The sequence below is a fragment of the Schistocerca serialis genome, chromosome 11 (assembly GCF_023864345.2).
Source record: "Schistocerca serialis cubense isolate TAMUIC-IGC-003099 chromosome 11, iqSchSeri2.2, whole genome shotgun sequence".
Classification (NCBI taxonomy): Eukaryota; Metazoa; Arthropoda; class Insecta; order Orthoptera; family Acrididae; genus Schistocerca; species Schistocerca serialis.
In genome coordinates this window covers 60,597,988-60,623,356 of record NC_064648.1, presented here as the reverse complement: position 1 = coordinate 60,623,356, position 25,369 = coordinate 60,597,988, and the positions used below count along the sequence as shown (strand labels likewise).

The window sequence follows — 25,369 nt, the reverse complement described above, 5'->3', positions numbered from 1 at the left end:
TACACATTGTCAGCCTTAATGATATGTGCAAAAATTCGTTGCCTAATTACGAGAGTGTAAAAGTCTGACATTATTTTCTAACATTGCTTTTGTGTACAAGTCTTAATTTAAATATTTTACAGCACTGATATTGGTGCAAAATTTTTGGCGTTTTATGCAAAGCACTTATTATTTTTTTTAAAAATTGTATTATTATTTATTGCTTCTTAACTTATATTAATCGATGTTTGCTTGGTGTTTGCTGTGATTTCTGCGGCCTGTTTGTGTTCCAGTTTTTCTGCGAATTGGGGTGTGTTGGAGCGGCGCCACGTTCTTTCGGCGCACAGAAGCTGCGACGTGCCGTCTAATTTGAAGTGACTACTGGTTGGGATCCGGCGTTTATGCGTTGTTTCGGATGGCTGATCTGCTCCTTCTGGCATTTTAAGTTAAGTCACCTTTTGCCCAGGGCAGCCTCGCCTCACTACTCGTTTAGTAGTTATTGAACATATATTATATATATGTAAAAAAGGGGTTTTTAATTGCTTGGGAATCAATTGCATTAATTAACTTGTTGTGCTCCTTGTTGTATTTGGGTTCGTAACGAACTGCTGTGCTTTTTAAATTATCTTCATATTATTGATTATTGCCTTTTTTTTTTTTAAAAAAAAGAAAGGTGCCACCATGTAAAATCACCTTCAGATTGCAATTTATTTCTTAAGTATTGAAATCTCCGCTAAGTTGCTGTAATTATACATTTTGATAATGTCTTAAGAATGGCCACATGTTGTTTGCCTCTAATTTGTTTTATAAATCCTTGTTTGGATAAACTGTTATTAATTGATGCGCTAGTTGTTGTGTTAAAGGGTGACTTAGTAGGGGCCTTGACCTTCCATGCTAAATGTTCCCCTCATCCCGACTTCCTAAATTACAATGAATTGGTGCTCCATCGTTTTGAAAGATACAATCGCCTTTCCCGAATAAACTGTGGGAAGCAAGAAGGTGCTTAAAATATCAGTGTAGGCCTATACTGTGATAGCGCCACGCAAAACAACAAGGAGTGCAATCCCCATCCATGAAGAAAACGACTACAGCATAACACCACCGCCTCCGAATTGTACTGTTGGCACTGCGCACGCTTGCAGATGACGTTCCATGGACATTCGACATATCCAGACCCTATCATCGCGCCACCACATTGTGTACAGTGAGCTTTCACTCCACATAACGTTATTCCAGTGTTCAATGGTCCAATGATTACGCTCCTTACACTAAGCGAGTCGACGTTTGGCATTTACTGGCGTGATGTGTGGCTTACGAGCTGCCCTCGACCATGAAATCCACATTTTCTCTCCTACTTGTCATAGTACTTGCAGTGGATGCTGATGCAGTTTGGAATTCCTGTGTGACGGTGTGGATAGATGCCTGCATATTACACATTACGATCCTCTTCAACTGCCGGCGGTCTCTGTCAGTCAACAGACGAGGTCGAACTCTATGCTTTGCGCTGTACTTGTCCTTTCACGTCTCCACTAACACATCGAAACAGTGGGCCTTGAGATGTTTAGGAGTGTGAAAATCTCGCGTACAGACGTATGACGGAAGTGACACAAAATCACCTGAGCACACTCGAAGACCGTGAGTTCTGCGGAGCACCCCATTCTGTTCTCTCGCATTATCTAATGACTACTGAGGTCACTGGTATGGAGTAACTGGCAGTAGGTGACTGCACAATGCACCTAATATGTAAAATGTATGCTTTTGGGGATGCCCGGATATTTTTATTCACATAGTGCAATTTCGAACTGCTGATTTCACATAAGGCCAAAATGTCTTAGGGTATTTACTGAGATGGGTTAACAAAGTTTTACTTTCAGGGTCACCTAACGCTTTTTCATTGATCTCCTTTCGCTTATTCTCGCCTTGTCCAGCTTACGTTTATCAGCCGGGTTTTGACTTCCCCTGGATCCGAGATGAAGCTGTCTTTGTTACGGAGCAGTTTTCTAACACGCTATTAAATCGCGGTGGGCCTTTCCCATCCCTTAAGACGTTCCTCGGAACATACTTGTCCAAGGCATTTTGAACAACGTTTTTTGAATTTTTTGTCTAAGTCATTTTTAACGATGTTTTTGAATTTTCCCATTTTTTCTCCGTGTCCTCGTTCTCATTATAGAATTTTTTATTCTTGTAATGACACAAACCGGCTCAACAGATGAGAAAGGTGCTATCTTTGAGATGGACTGTGGATATAACGTGTGTTGAGCGTTTTACGGCGCAGACTATAGTTCAGCAAACTCCGCGCTATGCGCACTTGAGAAATAACGTAGCGGACAAAAGTATCTTCTAGAATAAACTCTACCTAGGCGACGTTACTCTTCGTTAATACAGTATCCTTGACACTCGATTAATAATTTTTTTTTTTAATATGGCTTGAGATACTGGAATAGGAAGACGTGTTGTCAGAGTCGATCTAATTGTATTATTGCGCGGCAGCCATTACGGAATTTGTTGGAGACTAAAGTTTATCGAAACGCTGAGGCGTAACATCTTGTGAACAGAAAGTGGTTGTTTTCTTAAAGGAAGCCACCTTATAAATAAATATTTATTCAAAGGTGAGCAATTTCATCATTTTGAGGGCTTTGGAAATTTGTGCTTCAAGTTTACATACACGCACGATTAAACACTCGTGTCGGCAGCAATGTTGGAAGAAACTTTTGGGGAAATTTGTGTAGTTTACACATTGTGCAGTGCGTAATCTGTGTTTTGTATAATTTTGTTTCGTCCTTGCTGCAGAGCTGGTGTACTCACGGTAGCCAAGCAGCCTCCTGCGTCACAAACAAACTTGAAGACCTAACAGTTACTAGTACAGGCAAGATCAGCGTATTGTCTTTTGTTATAGATTCCCGTACCTCCAACATACAAACTCTTTATCAAGAATACGTAATGTATCGTATGTATTTTCTAGTACGTAGCGATTTGTAGAAACATTATAGTGCTGTGCATTATATGTGTATTACATTTGATTTTTTCTGCTGTAAATGCAGTGTGATGATAGGTCAGGTGCAAGATTTGTTTGTTGTTACTGGGTTATGGTAAGGGCTTGCGGTTAGTTTTACAAAACTCATAGTGAACAGCAAACGGACGTTCATCCAGCCACTGAAGCGTTTGCAGATGAGCCAATGGCTACATCTAGGTCGAATATGGATCCTTTAACGGAAATACTGAACAGATGGTTTTTTGGCAACTGAAGTGGACACAGTAGATGAGATGACTACTAAGAGAGAATAGATGATATCAGTACGAACATATACAAAAAAGACGAACTAGCTGCAACAGTATCTACTCTCAGGGGTGTACCTAGGGGTTGGCAGGAGTGGCCCCCACCAGGGGTGCAAGAGCAAGGGGGGCGCAAATTCCAAAGGCCACCGACGATGACGTGACGGAGCGCCGCACCGCCCTCTGAAAAAGTAACGCTGCACCGCGGCCAGTCTGGTACGAGAAATTGTGGAAAAATTTGCTACACAACGGAGCAGAGATAGTAAAGAAAGACGCTCTGATGACGAGAATCCTCTTCGCTTTACTGGGAGGCACTTTCCTCATGTCACTCCAAGAAACGCAGACTATGGCGTAGATGTGTAGTCTGCTTGAAACAGAATGTGCGCCGCGGCCGGTATTATCTTTTTAGATGTTGTTGTTGTTGTGGTCTTCAGTCCTGAGACTGGTTTGATGCAGCTCTCCATGCTACTCTATCCTGTGCAAGCTTCTTCATCTCCCAGTACCTACTGCAACCTACATCCTTATGAATCTGCTTGGTGTATTCATCTCTTGGTCTCCCGCTACGATTTTTACCCTCCACACTGCCCTCCAATACTAAACTGGTGGTCCCTTGATGCCTCAGAACATGTCCTACCAAGCGATCCCTTCTTCTAGTCAAGATGTACCACAAACTCCTCTTCTCCCCAATCCTATTCAATACTTCCTCATTAGTTATGTGATCTACCCGTCTACTCCTCTTCTCCCCAATCCTATTCAATACTTCCTCATTAGTTATGTGATCTACCCATCTAATCTTCAGCGTTCTTCTGTAGCACCACATTTCGAAAGCTTCTATTCTCTTCTTGTCCAAACTATTTATCGTCCATGTTTCACTTCCATACATGGCTACACTCCATACAAATACTTTCAGAAACGACTTCCTGACACTTAAACCTATACTCGATGTTAACAAATTTCTTTTCTTCAGAAATGCATTCCTTGCCATTGCCAGTCTACATTTTATATCCTCTCTACTTCGACCATCATCAGTTATTTTACTCCCTAAATAGCAAAACTCCTTTGCTACTTTAAGTGTCTCATTTCCTAATCTCATTCCCTTAGCATCAGCCGACTTAATTCGACTACATTCCATTATCCTCGTTTTGCTTTTGTTGATGTTCATCTTATATCATCCTTTCAAGACACTATCCATTCCGTTCAACTGTCGTCCAAGTCCTTTGCTGTCTCTGACAGAATTACAATGTCATCGGCTAACCTCAAAGTTTTTATTTCTTCTCCATGGATTTTAATACCTACTCCGAATTTTTCTTTTGTTTCCTTCACTGGTTGCTCAATATAGAGATTGTATAACATCGGGGAGAGACCACAACCCTGTCTCACTCCCTTCCCAACCACTGCTTCCCTTTTTTGTCCCTCGACTCTTATAACTGCCATCTGGTTTCTGTACAAATTGTAAATAGCCTTTCGCTCCCTGTATTCTACCCCTGCCACCTTTGGAATTTGAAAGAGAGTATTCCAGTCAACATCGTCAAAAGCTTTCTCTAAGTCTACAAATGCTAGGAACGTAGGTTTCCCTTTCCTTAATCTGACTTCTAAGATAAGTTGTAGGGTCAGTATTGCCTCACGTGTTCCGATATTTCTACGGAATCCAAACTGATCTTCCCCGAGATCGGCTTCTACCAGTTTTTCCATTCGTCTGTAAAGAATTCGTGTTAGTATTTTTTAGCCGTGACTTATTAAACTGATAGTTCGGTAATTTTCACATCTGTCAACCCCTGCTTTCTTTGAGATTGAAATTATTATATTCTTCTTGAAGTCTGAAGGTATTTCGCCTGTCTCATACATCTTGCTCACCAGATGGTAGAGTTTTGTCAGGACTGGCTCTCCCAAGGCTTCAGTAGTTCTAATGGAATGTTGTCTACTCCTGGAGCTTTGTTTCGACTCAGGTCTTTCAGTGCTCTGTCAAACTCTTCACGCAGTATCGTATCTCCCTATTCATGTTCATCTACATCCTCTTCCATTTCCATAAAATTGTCCTCAAGTACATCGCCCTTGTATAGACCCACTATATACTCCTTCCACCTTTCAGTTTTCCCTTGTATGCTTAGAACTGGGTTTCCATCTGAGCTCTTGATGTTCATACAAGTGGTTCTCTTTTCTCCAAAGGTCTGTTTAATTTTCCTGTAGGCAGTATCTATCTTACGCCTAGTGAGATAAGCCTCTACATCCTTACATAAGTCCTCTAGCCATCCCTGCTGAGCCATTTTGCACTTCCTGTCGATCTCATTTTTGAGACGTTTATATTCCTTTTTGGCTGCTTCATTTAACACATTTTTAAATTTTGTCCTTTCATCAATTAAATTCAATATTTCTTCTGTTACCCAAGGATTTCCACTATCCCTCGTTTTTTAACCTACTTGATCCTCTGCTGCCTTCACCACTTCATCCCTCAAAAAAATGGCTCTGAGCACTATGCGACTTAACATCTTAGGTCATCAGTCCCCTAGAACTTAGAACTACTTAAACCTAACAAACCTAAGGACATCACACACATCCATGCCCGAGGCAGGATTCGAACCTGCGAAAGTAGCAGTCCCACAGTTCCGGACTGCAGCGCCTAGAACCGCACGTCCACCCTCAAAGCTACGCATTCATGTTCTACTGTATTTCTTTCCCCCATTCTTGCCAATTGTTCCCTTATGCTCTCCCTGAAACTCTGTACAACCTCTGGTTTAGTCAGTTCATCCAGGTCCCATCTCCTTAAATTCCCACCTTTTTGCAGTTACTTCAGTTTTAATCTACAGTTCATAACCAATAGATTGTGGGCAGAGTCCACGTCTGCCCCTGGAAAAGTCTTACAGTTTAAAACCTGGTTCCTAAATCTGAAACCTGCCAGTATCTCCAGGCTTCTTCCATGTACAGAATCTTCTTTTTTGAAAAATACTACTACTACTATTAATTTATTCTTGATTGGCAGTGCTCACCTAATGTATATTACCCAAGCTGAAGCGCCTTACTCCTCGAACTTTTTTTTTATCAGAGAACGAGAACACATAACCTTGCAAACCAGTTTTGACATCTTCATCTTGCTGCAAATGCATGAAGTGCGATTGTGGTCAGATCCAGTTGACATATCTCTTGTTTAATTGGGCAAGTAAACGTTAACTCTATATTCACAGTAAGTAAATATTATTTACTGGTTATATTAGCTTATGGCAACAGTTGCAAAATATTACCTTAATAAAGTACCCAGAAAGTCATATTAGACCTGTTTAATAATTATCACATACGCTTATAAACAAGATTCGTTGTTAATATTACTGGTCTCATTAATTTTTCTGTGGTAATTGCCATATCGAATCTTTTTACCTTATTCTTTTATCTCCGCTGAGTCGACAATTTATTATCAGATTTGAGGTTTTGAAGGAAAATACACTCCTGGAAATTGAAATAAGAACACCGTGAATTCATTGTCCCAGGAAGGGGAAACTTTATTGACACATTCCTGGGGTCAGATACATCACATGATCACACTGACAGACCCACAGGCACATAGACATAGGCAACAGAGCATGCACAATGTCGGCACTAGTACAGTGTATATCCACCTTTCGCAGCAATGCAGGCTGCTATTCTCCCATGGAGACGATCGTAGAGATGCTGGATGTAGTCCTGTGGAACGGCTTGCCATGCCATTTCCACCTGGCGCCTCAGTTGGACCAGCGTTCGTGCTGGACGTGCAGACCGCGTGAGACGACGCTTCATCCAGTCCCAAACATGCTCAATGGGGTACAGATCCGGAGATCTTGCTGGCCAGGGTAGTTGACTTACACCTTCTAGAGCACGTTGGGTGGCACGGGATACATGCGGACGTGCATTGTCCTGTTGGAACAGCAAGTTCCCTTGCCGGTCTAGGAATGGTAGAACGATGGGTTCGATGACGGTTTGGATGTACCGTGCACTATTCAGTGTCCCCTCGACGATCACCAGTGGTGTACGGCCAGTGTAGGAGATCGCTCCCCACACCATGATGCCGAGTGTTGGCCCTGTGTGCCTCGGTCGTATGCAGTCCTGATTGTGGCGCTCACCTGCACGGCGCCAAACACGCATACGACCATCATTGGCACCAAGGCAGAAGCGACTCTCATCGCTGAAGACGACACGTCTCCATTCGTCCCTCCATTCACGCCTGTCGCGACACCACTGGAGGCGGGCTGCACGATGTTGGGGCGTGAGCGGAAGACGGCCTAACGGTGTGCGGGACCGTAGCCCAGCTTCATGGAGACGGTTGCGAATGGTCCTCGCCGATACCCCAGGAGCAACAGTGTCCCTAATTTGCTGGGAAGTGGCGGTGCGGTCCCCTACGGCACTGCGTAGGATCCTACGGTCTTGGCGTGCATCCGTGCGTCGCTGCGGTCCGGTCCCTGGTCGACGGGCATGTGCACCTTCCGCCGACCACTGGCGACAACATCGATGTACTGTGGAGACCTCACGCCCCACGTGTTGAGCAATTCGGCGGTACGTCCACCCAGCCTCCCGCATGCCCACTAGACGCCCTCGCTCGAAGTCCGTCAACTGCACATACGGTTCACGTCCACGCTGTCGCGGCATGCTACCAGTGTTAAAGACTGCGATGGAGTTCAGTATGCCACGGCAAACTGGCTGACACTGACGGCGGCGGTGCACAAATGCTGCGCAGCTAGCGCCATTCGACGGCCAACACCGCGGTTCCTGGTGTGTCCGCTGTGCCGTGCGTGTGATCATTGCTTGTACAGCCCTCTCGCAGTGTCCGGAGCAAGTATGGTGGGTCTGACACACCGGTGTCAATGTGTTCTTTTTTCCATTTCCAGGAGTGTATATCCTTTTGGCTTAATTGTACACTCGCTAGGTCAGGGCAATTACGACTTGCCCTAACGTTTGGCGGTGAGGGTCTTGAAGCTAGAGGCCTTACGAGAGCGACGTAGAACAAGTCATGCTGAACGCACCACGTACACTTTCGGCATTACCTGCTTATCATACTGAGAAATAATGTAGCACTTAAAAGTTCATTGGCAGTGACGACTAGCCTACCTCCCCATCCTGGTCGGCTTTCCATCAGGTTTCAAAATCACCACCCACCTTCGTTGTGGTAGGTGTTTGTGTTAGTGGTAGCTGGTGAGCGCAAGTAACCCAGACCGGACACGAAACCCCGTGTTGTCCGTCGTCAGTTCACAGAAGGACCTCGGTGCCACACTAATCCTGCAGACCGTGAGGCTGACTGCCCCCCTCAAAGGCTCGCCGAACCTGCACTCACAGTTACACGGCCCTGCAAAACTCAACAGTTACCACTTCATGTGTGGCTGTGTAGCAAGAGGAGGCGCTCGGTCGTGCATCAAGGAAGGTGAGTCACGTGTTCTGTAATAGCAATATGTTTCCTGTGCTGATGCTCATGGTCCATAAGCAGCTACGATTCATTCATGTTTCAATGAAACTCTTATTTTGTTTTATCAGTTAAGCATTTTCCCCGTTTTTCTCGCAGTGCAATCGCACTCTTTATGATCTGACGCTTCTTACGTACATCTGCTAATTTTATGGACTGGTTCTTTTTTCGCTGTCAGTTTTTTGATTTGAAATTTGTAGTAGTAGGTAAAACTAGATTTTAACAATATATACACATCAAATTCTGTGGAAAGTCATGCATATGCCACTACAAGTTTCAATCGACATAGGTGTTGCCAAAAGCCTCCCTAGGGAAGATACTAAAATAGGCTGTTCTTAATGTTTTTCATAAATTTACAGAGACTTTGACGTTTTCCCAGCGTTGTATATACTTCAGTTGATGATGAAATCCGCATTGAACATGTAGCGCAGTCGGTAGCATAGTGGAAAATAAATCCTATGCTATTATTCCTCGTTCAATTTGAAATACCTACCTCTCGTAATTATAAAACTCATCATCATTTTTTATCAATAATGCACGTCTTCTTGTTTCCAGTTACATATTTGACGGAAAATTGCTGTTTACATTTCAAATATAAATTCTTAATTGTCGATTTTTTATGAAAGACTGTTCATAAAAGTTGTTTAAATTAAGAAAACATAATAACTTAATTTTTTAAGGCAATAATGAAAAACCTACTCCTCTTTATACCACAGACATAGATAAGTATCGTAGAAACACGAAAAAACAATCATTTTCGCAGCATCGAGCACATCGTACAAATGCTGTATTTTTACATTTGCCGCTGTACCATTGCAATACGACCCCAACATAACTGATGTGGAGCCAAGCTGCAGGATTTGACCCGAGAAATTGTTGAGCTGCGAGACGTACTGGAACTAACGCACGCAGCTTTTTCACACATCACTACCGAACGCCGGCGGGATACAGAACGGCTCGCCATAAAAGAAGAAGAGCAAATGCTGCACCTGGCTAATTTCGTGGATTCTGTTGTTCATAGGTTAGTTATCAACGTAGCAGGCATAGAGTAGAAATATCTCTGGAGTGAGCATTCAGAAGCGCAGAATTGATTTTGTGTTGTCAACATACGTTGCCACAATGGTCACGTGATCTCGAGACGCCGTAGATTTGTTCGACGTTTGTCCTATAAATTTTGAATGTTGTCATGTCGCTAGTAAAGACAGATTCCCTTCGTAAGTGCTGTGGATTTAGTATAGACGTTTTGCAGGCAGCATAGCAGTTTACGTCTGATATTTTAAGTAAATAGCTTTGAAGCTTCACGTCAGCATGTGTCTTCCATGTTACATCTCGTCAAGTCGCTTAACACAGTACTGAACGGCGAAACTGGGGTTTTGAGTCACCATCCCTAATATGCATAAAATGTTAGAGTATAGTATCAGAACTGAGGAGCTAACAAAGACAAAATTTGTCAATGGCAAGAGCAAACTTTATAACCTATGTCCTTGATCAATTATGTTTGGTAAATTACTGAGAAGTGAGACAACGTTTCAAAACATCGACAATTATTGGCAAGGGAAAATATGTACATTCATACACATCAAAGAAAGCTTCAAACGAATTAATTAAGCCTGTTAAACTTATCCATTATGTTTTTTCTTACGTAATTAATAACGTCATAGCCGGCCGGTGTGGCCGAGCGGTTCTAGGCGCTTGAGTCTGGATCCGCGCGACCGCTACCGTCGCAGGTTCGAATCCTGCCTCGGGCATGGGTGTGTGTGATATCCTTAGGTTAGTTAGGTTTAATTAGTTCTAAGTTCTAGGGGACTGATGTCCTCAGATGTTAAGTCCCATAGTGCTCAGAGCCATTTGAACCAGTAACGTCATAAACAACTGTATTTTACTCCTTCATTAAAGCTGACTATTTTGCTTAAAATGTCATATGGTGGAATTTGCTTCGTCTACTTATGTTCTTATACATATACATTGTGGGCGTCAGTGCCGTTGTGTTATCGTAAAACCTAAATAACTTTTCGCCTTCAGATATACGACCTCGGTTGTGTAAGAAAGTGGAAAAATATCCGAGTCGTCATGGAACATCTCCAATTTGTCACTAAAACAAAGCGCTATTATAAAATAAAGATTATGAAGATACAACAGTACACAATCCACTATTATAAGGAGAATGAGCGCGGGCGAAAATAGGTTAACATGTTAACAGACTGGTACCGTCAAAATTTTCTTCCCGATAAACCTTGACGTACCGTGAAATGACGTGACGTTTCGTTGACGACCTGTGCGAATGCCGCTATTCGAAAGGTATTGTAGAATATTTTGGTGTTATGTGACGAGACGTGACGTCACCTGATGGCGGACGCGAATTGGCTGTAAACGATCGACGTCGTCCCTAGATCACGTGACAATTCCAGTTCAATTTTGACAACATGCGCGGGACGCAATGCTCACTCCAGAGATATTTCTACTCCATGGTAGCAGGTGACACTTCCAGAACTGAAATGTATTTCTCGGATTCGGATAAGAAAGGAGCTAAGAGATTGCCTGACAATGTACTGCAAGTAATACATTCAGTCGCTTCAATATGTAACTATGCGGTGAAATCCTTCAGTACTCTCTTGCGTTATACACGGCTTATGCAGAGAAATTACCCTGTTGTTAAATCAGGAATGTTCTTCAACCTTGTTTTTAATTACAATATTACGTTACTAAAAACGATAATGTGTTGCGGTTTTCGTCTAGCTGTCAAAGGAGCGTATTGTGGGAGATTTACTGTGTATTACTTCATCTTGCTTAAAAATTAAATGACATTCTAAGCGGTATTGCTCCGCTGCTCTTCTCTTTTCACGTGTGAACTGCAGCTGGCCACGTCACTGCAGGCTAGCTGTACAAGCAGACTGGCCAGGGCTGTCCAAGTTAAATGTGCCTGTAAAGCTGTTGTCCCCTATTGTAGCTAAGTCGATGTGCGCCTAACGCACAGCAGAAAACGTACCACCGAGCGGGGTGGCGCAGTGGTTTAGGTTTTCCGTGATTTCCCTAAATCACTCCAGGCAAATGCCGGGATGGTTTCTCTGAAAGGGCACGGCCGACTTCCTTCCTCATCCTTCCCTAATCCGATGAGACCGATGACCACGCTGTCTGGTCTCCTTCCCCAAACCAACCAACCAACAAAACGTACCCTTATTATCGTACTTGACAATACTCGAGACAGCTTGGCTGCAGTTCCACGTGATACGGAAATCCAATGAGGTTCCAGCAAACGCGGAAGAATACATAGTGCAATGTTTACATCAGGTTTATTCTTGTGATGATGGATTATAGTCAGGCTGACGTAAGTACTAAGGTGGGCAGTATGGTGACAAACAGGACTTGGAAGAGATTACGTCACGTGTGACAGAGATAGCCTCACAGCGGCACTCGAAATCACGGCTTTGCAGGAATTTGAAGGTACAGTTGAGTCTACATTAGACCAACTGAATACACTGATTACTGCCGTGGCGTCAGGCTATGAACGGTAAGTTGTACAGATGTTTGATGAGCAACGAAAAGATTTTTCTAGGAAACTTGGAGGGTGGGCCAGAATAAAATAGAAGCAAGTTGAGACTTGTGTGCAACAAACCATACAAGCAACCGGAGACAATTTATCAGCAGACAATTTACCCTCCAGAACCGAATGGAAAGCATTGTTGGAAGAGGTAAAGGAACAAAGAGGCCCTGAATTCGTCCAGCGGAGGGAGCAAGAAGGAATTTAGTCGAGATGTGGAAGAGGTTCGAGGGGCGCTGCAAACACCAAAGGTACAGGAAGGACGCTCGGAAAAGCCACAGGGGTTGTTGGGGTTGTGTGGGGAAGGAGACCAGACAGCGAGGTCATCGGTCTCATCGGATTAGGGGAGGAAGTCGGCCGTGCCCTTTTAAAGGAACCATCCCGGCATTTGCCTGAAGCGATTATGGGAAATGACGGAAAACGTAAATCAGGATGGCCGGAAGCGGGATTGAACCGTCGTCCTCCCGAATGCGAGTCCAGCTTCTAACCACTGCGCCATCTCGCTCGATGGAAAAGCCACAGGCCTTGAGGTTTGAACGAAGTACAAATACGAGTAACATGCAGGTGCATCGAGCATTCATGAATTGCAGTGCAAATGCTGCTGCAGGTGAACTGTCACCCACAAACCTAAACGCGACCACGCTCACGGCAGAAAAACACTCAAACATAGGCAATTTCAACCATTCACTGATGAGAGGAAATCTGTGAATCCGGTTGTTTTGATACGAGGATTTCGTGGACTTTTGCCAAGAGCATGGGCTGAAACTCAGAAAATTAGCTACATGGCATGATGCTATTGCCGAGGAGACACTATATTATGGGCTGTGGATGCGGACGAAGAGGTCACTAGGTCACTACTGACGGAGAGTTTGGAAGAGCTTTTCTAGCAAAGTACTGGTCACGGGCAAACAAGAGAGACTTACAAAACAAATGTTAAACCCGGAAATAGAAGATAATATTTTGACAAGTGTATGAATATGGCGCGCTATTGGGACGAGCTGATTTCCATAAAATTTCGCTGTGCATAATAAAATCAAAATTGTCAGTCGAAATGAGGGATAACCTCATCCATGCCAATGAGGACAGAGTCTGAGTTCTTGTCAGTGTTAGATTCAATACATTTGACTGAGGACGACATTAAAGCTAGAAAAGGACCAATGTGTAATAATAAAATGTTGAAATGTGTGTTGCGGTGGCGCGGTTCCTTTTCTCCTGCACCTACCTGTGAACTCGTTGTAACAGATCGCCGGTAGAAAAGCCGAGCAGAAACCTATTGTACAGCAGCTCGCACTGGGCTGCATACAACTATTCCAAGAATCTGGAAAAGCTCTTAATTTTGAGCGAAAGGTGGAAATACTGGCAAAACTTCAGTCTATTCTGAACACACGACCGTACCATTGAAAGCTGGGCTCTGACTACTTAGACTGCTGTAGGCATTCTCTGTAGGAAACGTTAGCGACAGCCCCGGACATTTGCACAAGCCCCGCCTATTTAACCCCCTCCACATCTACCCCCCCCCCCCCCACCACACCAACCAAGAGCGCATCAATATGATCTTTGGTAGTCCTCGTCGCTGTCGTGTTTTTGTTCGTCGGTTTTTGTTTTACCGCGATTGTTCATAGTAGCAGCGTTGTGCTATTAGTACTTCTTAGCAATTTGTGTAATACTGTCAAAATGAAACATAGATATTCACTCTCAATAAAGTTATCACACACAAGGTACCTAATCTTGACTGTTGTGGCCTACTGCTGTCAAAACTGATATCTAACAGACTGATATCTAACAAAGTACGATAAGATGTGTTGGAATGACACTGACGAAATTATGTACATATGTTTAACAATAGGCAGCTCTAAAGCTCTCAAACACTGAAAATCTCGTGTCTGCCATAAACAAGCAGTCATAAGAGTTCACGAGTACAAATTCACCCATTACACAGACAAATATTAATGAAGAATGTCACTGTATAAATATCTGACTGCTAGCATTACGCATTTCTACACTCCTGGAAATTGAAATAAGAACACCGTGAATTCATTGTCCCAGGAAGGGGAAACTTTATTGACACATTCCTGGGGTCAGATACATCACATGATCACACTGACAGAACCACAGGCACATAGACATAGGCAACAGAGCATGTACAATGTCGGCACTAGTACAGTGTATATCCACCTTTCGCAGCAATGCAGGCTGCTATTCTCCCATGACGACGATCGTAGAGATGCTGGATGTAGTCCTGTGGAACGGTTTGCCATGCCATTTCCACCTGGCGCCTCAGTTGGACCAGCGTTCGTGCTGGACGTGCAGACCGCGTGAGACGACGCTTCATCCAGTCCCAAACATGCTCAATGGGGTACAGATCCGGAGATCTTGCTGGCCTGGGTAGTTGACTTACACCTTCTAGAGCACGTTGGGTGGCACGGGATACATGCGAACGTGCATTGTCCTGTTGGAACAGCAAGTTCCCTTGCCGGTCTAGGAATGGGAGAACGATGGGTTCGATGACGGTTTGGATGTACTGTGCACTATTCAGTGTCCCCTCGACGATCACCAGTGGTGTACGGCCAGTGTAGGAGATCGCTCCCCACACCATGATGCCGGGTGTTGGCCCTGTGTGCCTCGGTCGTATGCAGTCCTGATTGTGGCGCTCACCTGCACGGCGCCAAACACGCAAACGACCATCATTGGCACCAAGGCAGAAGCGACTCTCATCGCTGAAGACGACACGTCTCCATTCGTTCCTCCATTCACGCCTGTCGCGACACCACTGGAGGCGGGCTGCACGATGTTGGGGCGTGAGCGGAAGACGGCCTAACGGTGTGCGGGACCGTAGCCCAGCTTCATGGAGACGGTTGCGAATGGTCCTCGCCGATACCCCAGGAGCCACAGTGTCCCTAATTTGCTGGGAAGTGGCGGTGCGGTCCCCTACGGCACTGCGTAGGATCCTACGGTCTTGCCGTGCATCCGTGCGTCGCTGCGGTCCGGTCCCAGGTCGACGGGCACGTGCACCTTCCGCCGACCACTGGCGACAACATCGATGTACTGTGGAGACCTCACGCCCCACGTGTTGAGCAATTCGGCGGTACGTCCACCCGGCCTCCCGCATGCCCACTGTACGCCCTCGCTCAAAGTCCGTCAACTGCACATACGGTTCACGTCCACGCTGTCGCGGCATGCTACCCGTGTTAAAGACTGCGATGGAGCTCCGTATGCCACGGCAAACTGGCTGACACTGACGGCGGCGGTGCACAAATGCTGCGCAGCTAGCGCCATTCGACGGCCAACACCACGGTTCCTGGTGTGTCCGCTGTGCCGTGCGTGTGATCATTGCTTGTACAGCCCTCTCGCAGTGTCCGGTGCAAGTATGGTGGGTCTGACACACCGGTGTCAAAGTGTTCTTTTTTCCATTTCCAGGAGTGTACATTATCCCACTCTTATATTCTTTAGTCTTAATGAGGTAATCAGAAACAAACCAAGACATCGACTTTGCCTTGTTTATGCACAACATTGACTTTAGACAATCGAGATAATAGACAGCATCCTTGGCGATACTACCAATTAATATAGCCGAACAGAATTTCTTACACTACGCGAGGTGACGGAAATTTGCGCTCGCTGCAGTTAACAAATATCAGATTTTTTTATATAGTGCAGATGAAAGCTCGTGAAATAAAAAGGGCAGTGTGGATACCATTTTTTTTCATTCTTACTAATGATTTTTCAACTTTCATATTCAATGAACATATTTCTAATTCTTTTCACAATAGTACTGGAAAAACTGTATTTCGTACTGACTACTGATTTTCTCCCTTGTTATGACTGGCATATCTGTGATATCAACAACTTTGATGTTGGATATGTGGCAGACCATGGGTGGACCTTAGGATATGGATTGGTGTGGAGGGGGGTGATTGGGCGGGACTTGTGCACCGCCCGGGGCTGTCGCTAACGTTACGTTGCTCTGTCTCCAAGAGAAAAGACGATCGAGGAATACTCCACTCTGATTGGTCAGTTTTCTTTAAGGCCAATAGAATAACATTATTCTCCCGCTTTAGTCCGTGCTTTTCATGACTAGTCAATCAGGTGACACCACACTTTTGATCTGTGCTTTTTCCCGAAATAAATATTTAACATTCTGATATTTTGTTTATAGTTTATTATGAAAGAGTTGTAAACGCGGCGAAAAGGAAATTCAATGCATGTACAATGCTCATCATGGGAAAGCTAGTCGCTTGCTAGCTTGCTTGCTATCATGTTGAGAGATAACACCGTTTGTTATACTACTGCAAACAGAATGCTACGAGATTGTTTCTTTTCCAAAAAAAAAAAAAAAATAATAATAATAATAATAATAATAATAATATTGTGTGATAGAGATGCGCGGACTTTGTTCTCAGTTATTCTGACTTGAGAACTTGAAATGAAGTAATATTCTGATAGTGTACGACGAGTTAATGAACTTTTATTATTGGAGATATTATTGTTGGACTCAACCTTCATCAAAGTGAACCGTTACACGAAGAATGGACATAGTATCGAAGACTGCAATACCTGATTAGCCTTGAGTAGGAAACATTAATACGACGACACGAAGATAATACAAATACGACGATTGTAAGAGTTGTCGTAATTGCCACGATCACTGAACTGAACTGAAAGAATCATAATTGATCTGATCCATCGGTGTGCATGTGGTGTGATGATTATAAACTAATTGGTAAGAAGGAACGATAAAACTGTTCGTCAGGAATGGAAATGTCACGTGTTGGCTCCATCATTAATTGGACTGTGTGATAGTTGATAATCAAAATTAATTAACTGTGAACATTCTAATTGAAAGAGTGACTTGATGAACATTGAGCATTGAAAGGAGTGTTTTGCCGAAATAATATCACGACGCACGAAAGCAAGATAGCATTACAGATTATCTCTGGATTTACGTCTTGTCTAGCAACGTAACAACAACTACTGATACTGAACCGCAAAAGAATGTTTCCTCGCTTCAGTGGTGTGAAACGACGCCGTTGATGAATGATTCACTCAATACTGGAATAAATAACTAACCGGGCATAACAAATCATCATAAAACCGTAACAGACAATTAAAATCAGCAGCTCGCATCGCTGAGTAGGCTGTGCGGACTCGCAAACGGACTTTCATGCATCACGCGATGAACAATCTTCTTTAGAGACTTTCAGGTGATGTTCCACGTTATCCGACGGGGACAACCATCACTGCGCGTCGCGTCTCCATTCCATCGACCGAGCTGTAGCAGCAGCGGCTCAACATCAACAGCGGCAACAAAAAAGGGAGAGGGGACGTCACAACACAGACACACACAGTTACTTGGGATGATGCGTGTGAATCGACTCATCCTGCATTATACAGCACAGTATCTGGACCGACACATGTGGGGCAAGACTGTTAAATTACTGGATACGATTTATGGAGGTCACACACGCCACGTTCATATTGGGCACTCACACAATGAAAGATAGTATTTAGGGAAAAAAAGCTTCCCTATTCCATGACCCAGTGAGCCACTGGGTCATAGCAAGCCTGCCTTTAACGGTCAATTTCTGAGAATAAAGTCCACTTCCAAAATTCCGCAGAACTCAGTAATTTTGTAAATGAGTTTTACAAACCAGAACACATCTATCCCATCACGAAGCTGAGGCTTCATTTCGAACACGAGTGGTGGTGACCTCGAACTGGAGCCTCATGGTGTACAAAGAAACATATGTGGTGCATCAGAGTACGGGCTACTAAGTCCTTGAGAATGAAACATAAACTGGATGGTAAATTAAATAAAATTTAGCACAAGCATTCCACGAACCACATAACACATTCATATACACATCAGAAAAAGTTTTGCATCACCTCGGTTCCGAGAGTTCTGGAACCTGTGCATAAAACTGGCATAGACATCAACATAAACATCATCTCCGACTTTTTTTTTTTTTTTTTGCTAATAAAAATCACACTGAGCTGTGCCCAGCTCGTGTTCATGCCATTTATTGCTTGTCATCTTGTGTATACTGTGTAATCTCCCAACAGTAAAAAAAAATATATAAGTATAATAATCACATTCAGCGTAACCTCCCAATAAATAAATTCCGTAACCTACCAATAATAAGATGTGACTAATCTCTCAATAAAACTGCGGCTCACTTATAACCTTGCAATAATTAACTGACTGTGAATCTTAACTGGTAAATTTGGACGTCAGCAGTGCTGCGTCATGGCCCTGAAAGATCATACTGAATAAATTGAAAATTCTTACCTCAATAAGGTCGCTGGATAACGCATATGTATCTGCTCCTACAAGAAATTTTTCTGGCACAGCCCAGGGCAATACTGGCCGATAGATTTGTCATGTATAAAAAGAAACAACTGGTTTTTCTTTTCAATAATTGGGATGACCATGGATTGGAGAAATTAGTAAATTCTTTAAATTGAGATGAATGATTGTCAAATGTTAGTTTTTGTAAGAAAGACTATTATTAAGAGATTTCTTTTTAAAAACATTTACATGGGACTTTATATAACAATAGTACATATGCGCGAGACTGTTTTTACCTTATACTACATTGCTCAAGCACCGCCATCGCTCCGCAAGACCAGCCCAACCAACTCCATACACACTACTCAAGCTACGACTTACTCCTGCTGCTACACAGTTCCTACGGCAGCCAACACTGCTCTCTGGTCTGAGATTCTCTTACAGCTTACATATTGCAGGCAGCGCGTGTGCATTCCATCGAAATTACAATTGCTCTAGTGCGCTAGCAAAAAATTCCTTAGTCATGGACCTCTTACAACGGTACTGGTGTCTCGTTTCTTATTTGATTTACTGGCTTCGCTAAGTTGCTGGCTTGCCTGCCCATGAGTTTCAGCAGCAGCACTTATCGATAAGAGCACTGTCATACTATCTTTGGAGCGACTGCTAGTGTTTCTGCGTCGTCGTGTGTCAGGCGTTGAGTTGGGGACGGAGCAGCCGTGAGGTCCGGACAGACATGACTCACCTGACCATTGCCAACACACATGACTTGAGTGGGGACGACCTTGGTTGGTTATTTGGTTGGTCGTCTCATTGGACGACGTGTATTTGGTCGCCGACTGCTTCTGGGTTCTCCGTGTGTGTCGACTTGTGATTCGTGCTTGTTGTTCCACAGTCAATGGTTTTAGTATTGTTCAAGTTGTTTGTGGAAGTGTTACGTGGAGCCGTGTGTAGCTTGTATGGTTTCACTGAACAGCTGTTTTAATGCTGTCTGTGTGCTGCAGGCAGTGGGTCGGTTGGGACAGAGCAGCGAGGAAGTTTCCGCAGTGTGCGGTCAGGTCGGGGCTGCTGGTGGCATGCACGCGTGGTCGGGTTTGTGAGGCGCTAGCTGTGAGATCTACAAAGTTCGCCGCCCACCGAACCTGGACACTGAAGTTGAGTGATCAATTAACTTGTTATGAAACCTCATCTGCTGTGACATCTCTTCATTCATTGCCGGTTGGTGCTTCCTGGGCACTTCCCGCAAGCAGCAACGTTTGGTGTGTTGGAGTCTGCGAAATTTTGCAGCCATCTTCCTGTATGGTGTTTAACTATTGAATTGGTTGTTACTTATTAGTGAAGTACACTAGCGGTATTTCCTGTCTTGTGGCCGTGAATGTACCAGTTGCCTGCCCTGGTTGTTAGCGGAGTTTGCCAGCAGTGTGGGATTCCTCATCGTGTTGATGCTGTCTGCCATGACGTGTAGTGCAACAGCCTTGGTGTTGTCCATACTTTGAGAGGTCGTTGTGCCTTGACTGTATTTAGACGCCAATTTTCAAGACGTAGTGCTGCTTGTATCTTCATCCTAGCTGATATTTTCTGTTGTTGTGCCATTGGTCGGGCGGAAGGGAATTGATTATGTTGTTGGTTGGTGCTTCAGCCATCCCTGGGTCGGGCTCCCATCTGATTATTTAAGGTCGGGACACACATGCCCGGACCGTGTCCGTGCCGAGACACGTCCGAGTATCGGCCGTCACCCGGACTACGAAATACATCATTAAAACAAATGCAGCCTAGGGGGCCCCACTTGACCGGGCCGTGCACGGGAAACGTCAACGGGCCGGGGCCGGGCCGGGCGGGATTCGCCGTGTTTAACTTTTCACGTGACGGACACGGCCTGACGGTGGGGTTGTCTTGTGAGCTGTGCAACTGCGCAAAACTGTTCTGTGTACAAAACATGGATGTGGAACGACTAATAGAGGAAGTTCGTAAGTTTCCTGTTCTTTACGATCAGGGAAGTGAAAATTAGAGGAATATCGAGTACAAAGACAGAGTTTGGAAGACAATTGCAACAGATCTACAAGCCAAAGGTAAGATAAAAACTATACAAGTTTTAATACCCGAAAGATATTTATTTACTTTTTATTTTACAAACAGATGTTTGGTTTATGTCATCGTTATATCGCCAAGGCGACATGTTCTTGCCATTCCACAGTCCCTTGTGGAGAGTTCAGGAATTTTTTGAGTTGTTCTCGTACAGCAAATGCAGCATCTGTTGATCTCCCACGAATTAGAGGTAGGTTTCGAAGATTTGATGAACTTCCGGATCCCTCAGCAGTTTCCGTTTGATCCATCCTCTGTTCGGGCACCCTATAATCTTCCATTTTTCCAATAAAGTTGTACAGTACACACGCAGCCGTCACAATCATTGTAAGGTTATTAGGATCTCCCTGAAGGATTCTTCTAAATATTCGAAATTTCTGTTGCAATATACCGAATGCATTTTCGGATATTCTTCTTGCCCGACTCAAACGATAATTAAATATAGCCTTGTCATTTGTTAAGTTCCTGCCAGGATATGGTCGCATCAAGTATGTTTTGAGAGGGAAAGCTTCATCGCCTGCAATTACCATTGGAAGTTCAACATCAGTTCCGGGTAAAGTTTTACTCTTTGGGACGCTAAGCATATTGTTTTCCAATGACTTTCCAAGATTTGAATTTACTAGAATGCCTCCATCAGAGTTTTTTCCGTACGCTCCCACATCTATTGCAATAAAATTATAACATGGGTCAACCAGAGCAAGAAGCACAATGGAATACGTATTTTTGTAATTCCAATAGAGACTTCCTGAGTTGTTTGGAGCCTGTATTGTTACGTGCTTTTCATCTAAAGATCCAATGCAGTTTGGAAACTGCCATTTTGTCCAAAACTCCTCAGCTATAGCATTCCATTTTTCTTCATTCGGCACAGGCATCACCTCTTCTAACAATAAATCGATAACTGTTCTAGAGGTGTCATGGACGATAGCTGCAACTGTGGATTTTCCCAACCTGTAGCTGAAGGAAATAGTTTTAAAGGAATCTCCTGTAGCAAGGAACCTGAAAAAAAATTGAATGTATAAGATGAGAAATACTGTATAATCTATAAAATATTTGCAGCATTTTAAACATTGTAATATAAATACGTGATTTAAAATATTTTTGCTACAGGTGGAATAGAGGAATGCAAAAAAAAATGGGCATCTGTTCGTGACCAACTAAGGAAGACCTTGCAGAAAAGGAAAACTGTTTCAGGACAAGCTGCTGTTCATCAACATAAATACAAGTATGAAGATCTCTTAACGTTCCTGCTACCTTACATGGTAGAACGAGAAACAGTTTCCAATGTTCCTTACATGCAAGACAATAATGAGCATAAACAAGAATCAAATACAAATTCCCAAGAGGAGCAGTCGATTGTTGAAAACGAAAAAGTGTCTACACAAGAAGACATTGCAGATGAAGAATGGATCATTAAAACCCAGGATAGTGAAACAGAGAATTTGATAGAGCGCACTCGGCATTCCCAGACGCCCTCAGCTCATTCGTCCGTCACTTCAAAGAAGAACACGTTTATGAAACCACCACTGAAACGAAAATTTCAGCGTGAGGTTGAACCACAAGAATCTGCATCAAGCCAGCTCATGGCTTACATTTTGGCAGAAAAAAAAGCTGAAAAACAGAGATATACAAAACCCAGTTGATGCTTTTTTGGCTGGTATAGCACCAGCCCTAAAATCATTGCATCCACTACTGTTTCATCAAGCTAAAAGTAGGATTTTTTCAGTTGTACAAGACTTTGAACTGAAGCAACTCATGAATGACGTATCAGTCCATCAATTCACTCCATCATCCTCCAATTCCTCAGCAAAATCTGTTTCAACACCATATCCTTCACCTGTGGGAAACGAGTCAACAGAACCTACACAGCAGCTTTTGGACCTGCAAAGGGATTCGCACAATTCGTATATAAATAACCAAAGCCATCATCCTCCAAGTTCCCCTGCATCCTCATCAGCTTCAGAAACTAATTCACTGAATAGTCCTCATTTGTTTTTCTTAGGGTAGTAGAAATTTAACTGTATTATTTACTAACTTATGTATTTATCTTTCAATTACTAAAGTAATAAAATAAAAATGCTGTCCTTAAAACTTATTTATTTGTGTTCTGTGTACTTTTCTTTAACCTACCGTAAAAAACAGCCAGTCGTTCTTTGGGTGAAACTGATAATCTCCAGAACGTGTCATTTTTTCTCAGCCTTGGTTCTAGTTTCTTTAAAAGTTCACAGAAGGTGTACTGCGTCATCCTAAAATATTCATAAAACTTAGTCTCATCATCTACGAGGTGAGAAAATAGTGTTCGAAACTCTCCCTGTACTGGTCTTGTTTTCCAGGCACTGTGGATCCATAATTTTCTTCTTCTTCTTCTTCTTCTTCTTCTTGTTTGCCTTCGTTCGTTTTCCTCTTCGTCTAAAGCAAGTGCTATAAGTCCTAATTCATTATTACGAAAATTAGTGAACATGTTTTACAGCTTTCACAAACAGAAACACAGCTCACCGCGTCCGAGTCACTACAAGGAACAACAGAGGCACGGATGTGCCCCGGTCATGTGTGGCCCCTGCAGGAACGGACCGGAGTACGGCCGTCACTCGTCCGACGCTCGGCCCTGACACGGCCCGGACGTGTGTGTCCCGACCTTTAGTCTTACTGTTGGCTGCCTGTCTCACCTAAACTTATTTTAGAGTTACTTCCTCAGGCGTACCCTTGGAACACTTCTGAGTACCAGTATTCTGTTGTTTTTAGATTGTGGCATTCTTTTAGTCTCAAGTATTGTGCGAGGCCTTCAGCTGTCTATTAATTTAGTTTGTTCCAATTTTAAAATACGGCTTTTAGCCGACTTAAATTAAGGTTTCACCCCGACTGATTTGCTTAAACTTATTTTAAGAAAAAGGACATTTTGCTCTATGTGAAATCTTTATTATCCAGCCTTTAAGCCTTGATTTTGTCAATGTTCAGTATAAGGCCGAGAGTGTCGAAAGCTTTGCCGAAATCCTAAAAGCACACAACCGTCGACTCTTGTTTGACCGTAGCTCGATTCTGTTCGTCAGTCACTTTTATAAGAGCAATCGTCGTGCTGTGATATTTATGGAGAACAGATTGGTATTAATCTACCCACCAGGGTAGCCGAGAGCACTAACGCGCTGCTTCCTGGACCCGGGTAGGCGCGCCGGCCCTTGTTCGAATCTGTCGGGCTGGTGTGCCGGCCAGCCTGGATGTGGTTTTTAGGCGGTTTTCCACATACGCTGGGTGAATACTGGGCTGGTCCCCACGATCCGCCTCAGTTACATTCGTCCCATGGGGGAAGGGGGGGGGGGAGGAGGGTATGGGGTGGTGACAGGAAGGGCATCCGCCCACCCCTTAAAATTAACACGCCAACTTCAGTTAACCATAACAGCAGACCCCACAAGTCGGGATTCATTCTTTGAAAGAGAGAGACACTGGTATTAATCCAGAAGGTTATTTGATGTTAAATGAATGGTAATCTGATCGTTAACTGTGTATTATAAAGCCTTAGACAATGCTAGTGGAAAGCAAATGGGAATCTAGTCAGTCTGTTGCTTGGAAGATTCCTTTTTGGTTAGAGGTAAAAAACTAAAAAAGTAACAGGAAAAAATATTTATAATCAAATTCAATAAGAAAAATAATAATTAACACAAATAAGGGAAGAGCAATATATTATGAGTTCCTTTTTGCAGGCCATTGGGAAGGTGCTGGAGGTCAGTGAATGTTTGAAAATTAACGCTATTATCGACAGTAATGGATAGATCAGGAAACTAATAATTTGTGTTGCAATATTGTCGTGTCCTGCAGCTGAGAACGAATTCGTGCAGTTGACTTCCTGACTGTGTTAAGGCTTACCCGGTGCAGAAAAAAAAAAAATTCTTATGATCTGACTGCAAATACTTCAGGGAACTTGATGGTTTGGGTTCTTGTGCGTTGGTCATGTAGCGAGGCAGCCGTGGTGAAATACTGATTCTGATCCTCAATAAGAAAAAGTGGTTCAGCTACAGATTGAGGTTTGCATATTCCTAGCCCTTGTAGATTTCTCCACAAGACCGAGGGACTGTGGAAAGTCCTCAGTTAACGAGTGAACGTACCTTGGTTTTGCATTTCTCACTGGTGGTCTAACCCAGTTGCGTAGTCGCTTGTAGGCGAGATGATTCTCCGAGTTCGGGTGCCATTTGTACTTCCTGTTTGCTGCGACTCTTGATACTCATAAGGTGTTTCCATTGATCGGGAAGATATGGTGCAGGTTTCCTCCTGACTCTTGCAGTTTTTATAGGAGCGTGTTTATCATATTAGTTACTTAGCCTTCTATTGAAATTAGATACTTCATAATTTGTGTGAAACCTATTTCCTGTCATTCCCTGTCAGGAGTCAGCTGTAAGTTCAGATATGTTCAAGCGCTTAAAATCTCTATAAGTGGCCACTTGCAGTTTGTTCTTCGGACATTGTAAAGAATAATTCATGGTTATTACGTCATGAGCAGATAAGCCAAGTGTAAAAATTTAATCGACGCAAATTTCTTTTTGGAGACATGGTTGCGAAAATGTCGATAGAAGTATGGGCGTCTGAAGTGAGTTGAGTTGGCCCAAGTGGAATCAGTGCAAGATTTCAGAAGGAAAGCATATGCTTGCATTTTGAGACTGGGGGATTGTTGGTTATAAAATTTGCGTTCATTTCTCTGGCCACAGTTACATGCTCGTATAAGGATTCAACACATGAGAGAGTAGATTGAAAGGTAGAGAGTTGTTACGACCCTTTCTGTTAAGAGGTTTAATTGCTATGAATATACGAG

At 43.4% G+C, this 25,369-nt stretch overlaps 1 protein-coding gene across 2 annotated transcripts; it reads left to right on the top strand.

Moving 5' to 3' along the window:
- Positions 1 to 6,356: 6,356 nt before the first annotated feature.
- LOC126427118 (uncharacterized) lies at positions 6,357 to 22,389 on the top strand. Of its 2 annotated transcripts, XM_050089343.1 has the most exons (3): positions 6,357 to 6,430; positions 8,460 to 8,632; positions 21,682 to 22,389. In XM_050089343.1, exons 2-3 carry the CDS (start codon positions 8,584 to 8,586, stop codon positions 22,212 to 22,214), a joined length of 582 nt encoding a protein of 193 aa, XP_049945300.1. In that variant the 5' UTR covers positions 6,357 to 6,430; positions 8,460 to 8,583; the 3' UTR covers positions 22,215 to 22,389. The 2 variants fall into 2 exon arrangements, with proteins under 2 accessions (XP_049945300.1, XP_049945299.1); XM_050089342.1 differs by lacking the exon at positions 6,357 to 6,430 and having other exon boundaries at positions 8,021 to 8,632.
- Positions 22,390 to 25,369: the final 2,980 nt, after the last annotated feature.